The sequence below is a fragment of the Caenorhabditis briggsae genome (assembly GCF_000004555.2).
Source record: "Caenorhabditis briggsae complete genome, chrIV, whole genome shotgun sequence".
Taxonomy (NCBI): domain Eukaryota; kingdom Metazoa; phylum Nematoda; class Chromadorea; order Rhabditida; family Rhabditidae; genus Caenorhabditis; species Caenorhabditis briggsae.
The window spans coordinates 6402031-6404701 of NC_013487.2; the positions used below are offsets into that span (position 1 = coordinate 6402031).

The window sequence follows — 2671 nt, forward strand, 5'->3', positions numbered from 1 at the left end:
TTACCGGCAGTTGGCCTAGAAAACTCACACCTGGCCGCCATGTCCACCGGTTCCCACTTTGACTTTTCGATGCCGTTTTTCTCAATGAAGGTATTTTTTCGAATTTTTTCTTTATTTTTATGGGAATCTACATGAATTTCTGCACAAAATAAAGCAATAAAATTTTTCACCGCACACCACCTTTAAAGTTTGCTTTTTTCAACTTAAAATATATGAAAATGATATGTTTGGTCAGTACTGTATCTAAGGAATCAGACTGTTTAGGATGGAATATCAGAATAACTCATTGGTTTAATGTCTGCCCAAGAGAAGTACTGGAACAATGTTGATACGAATAATACAATACAATTGAAACGGAGAACTTGCAAAAAATAATACACCTCGTTAAGCCTGATATTTTTTAAAGAATTGAAATGAACTTTTTTTAAAGACGGAGGTAGCAGAGAACATAATTTGTTTCTTTCTCTGGCGGTAACAGAACAATCTTTGAATTTTATATAATTTTTATTATTTGAAACAAACGTTTTAAAAAAGCAAGTTAACAAAAAATTTCTTTTTGCTTTCTGAGCTTCAGCGATTATTTGATTTCGAGCCTCCATAAACATCTGTTTGACACTCTTGACTCCTTCTTCTGCTTTCTTTTCCGCCTCTTTCTTCACTTCACGTCGTTCCATCATCATTCTCCCCATTCGATCGTTCTCGGCTTTCTTCAGTTCTGGTGATTTCTTTGTTTTAGTGGAAGTTTGAATATTCTTGAAGTTCGTGGAAGAATTGGTCAGCACTGTTTTCGATTTTGGCACGAATTTGGCTGGATTCGTTCTCTTGGAGGCAATGAGTCCCATTAGTTCGTCGTCTGAAGGTAATGAATCGGATGACGTTTTCTTCGAGTTGGGCGCGAGATCAGTTCTTTTTGGAAGCACGGCGGTACGAGATTCAGAAGACATGACTCGACGTACGAAATTCTTTTCATGTTGAACAGAAGTTAGATGTACGGTTGGAAGACGAGAAGAAGATCCAGTTGTTTTGCATAACATTCGCCGTGCCAGTTTTCCGACTTGTGGACAATGAACGTATTTGGTCACCAACTCCTTGATCTTCTCCTCTTTCAGCATCGCGAGTGGATAGTTTTGCTCCAAAAGAGTTTGGAGACAGGAAGGTACCGTGTTGAGGGCAGAGTCCAGATCGTAGGCAATGACGGCTACTTGATCACACATATCGTTGTCGGTGAAGGACATATTGATGAGTTAGTGTTGAGTTTTAGGGATCTGAAAAAATACAATTGGATAAACGAAATAAAAAAGATGAAGAGAGAATATCAGAATGAACCATAGATGAACGATCTAGATACTGTAGCACGAATGTGAAAAGGAATCATCTGGAAAGGAAAATCAAGTGAGAAGAGAAGAATCAGCAGTAGTTTTGAAGTTCAAAAAATAACATCGATTCAGTCAAAAAGTACTGAATTAAGGGAAACGGGAGAAAAAGGAAGAGAGAACCGGATGTGAGCAAGAGGAGTGAATGACTAACTATCCCAAAGTATTCCTCACGTTAGGTAAGGGACGGGGAGATATTGAGAGGGAAATGATAAGATAACTGAAAAGCTATGGGGATAAGGAATCCAGCAATCAAAGGATTCAGAACTTTTTGATATACAGGAAAGGGTATTTCAAAAATTTAAAAATTTTCGTTTTTTCACAATTCCAGAAAGTTCTGGGACAACCAGGCAAATTTAACCATTGGGAATGTAAAAAGTGTTCACTATGTTGAGTTCAGATAAAAAACAGAGATGTTGGAATATCAATAATCCAAAATTCATTATGCTATTTTACTTTTCTATCATTCATATTGGATAGTGAGTAAAATGTAAAGTTCAGAATCATATATTCGAAAGTTGAGTCTTGAGATGTTAAGCGTTACTGTAAGACTTGATTTTTTCTCTAAATGGTGTTCGAAAGAGTTTGAAAATCACTTGGAATGTCTTCAGAATTTGGATTTAGAGGCTCACAGTGCTTGGAGACCATGGGACCAATCATTTGATACTACCAAAGTACTTTTTTTGAAATTTTTTTGGTCTTCGGATTTTTGAATTTCCAGATATCTAGTAACTTCAGAATCCTGTTTAAAGAACACTCGAAAATATCATCGGGACCCTCTAACTTTAGATTTTGGATGCTTTGAGTTTATAGCGGTGATTGTTTTCTCAATTACCCACATTAGACGCTTCAGGAATTTGTGTCACTGGACATGAAAGAGATGTATTCTTTTCGTGTAGTACTCATCTCTTTTCCATCGGTCTTGCATAATAAAAGTTTAAGACTGTTGATTGTTTTGGCTAGGACATATAATAAAATAACTGTACCGGCTTATTTACGGTTTTAATGAGTATTTTTTGAAATTCCAATCTACAGTACACTCTGTAATATTGAAATCCCTCAACATGCCTAATCTCTGGCCATCAAAATCCACGTGTTCAGCATACCCATCTTCACCTTGTCTTAAAAACCATGCAACAATTATAGCGTATACGAGATATTAAAAGAACTGCCAATATTACCATCTGCTTGTGGCTTCACCTCATACCAATGTTCAGACGGAATATGATGAGGATGGAGATAGAAATTTGCTCCTGGGAAATATCTCATAGGGTTGAGAAGACCTGCCTAACACGGCA

General features: G+C 36.8%; 1 protein-coding gene across 1 annotated transcript; it reads right to left on the reverse strand.

The window, feature by feature from the left end:
* Positions 1-260: 260 nt before the first annotated feature.
* Positions 261-1235, reverse strand: CBG19839 (the record flags this gene model as incomplete). Its single annotated transcript, XM_045235345.1, has 1 exon — positions 261-1235. One exon carries the CDS (start codon positions 1233-1235, stop codon positions 261-263), a length of 975 nt encoding a protein of 324 aa, XP_045096899.1.
* Between the last annotated feature and the right edge of the window lie 1436 nt (positions 1236-2671).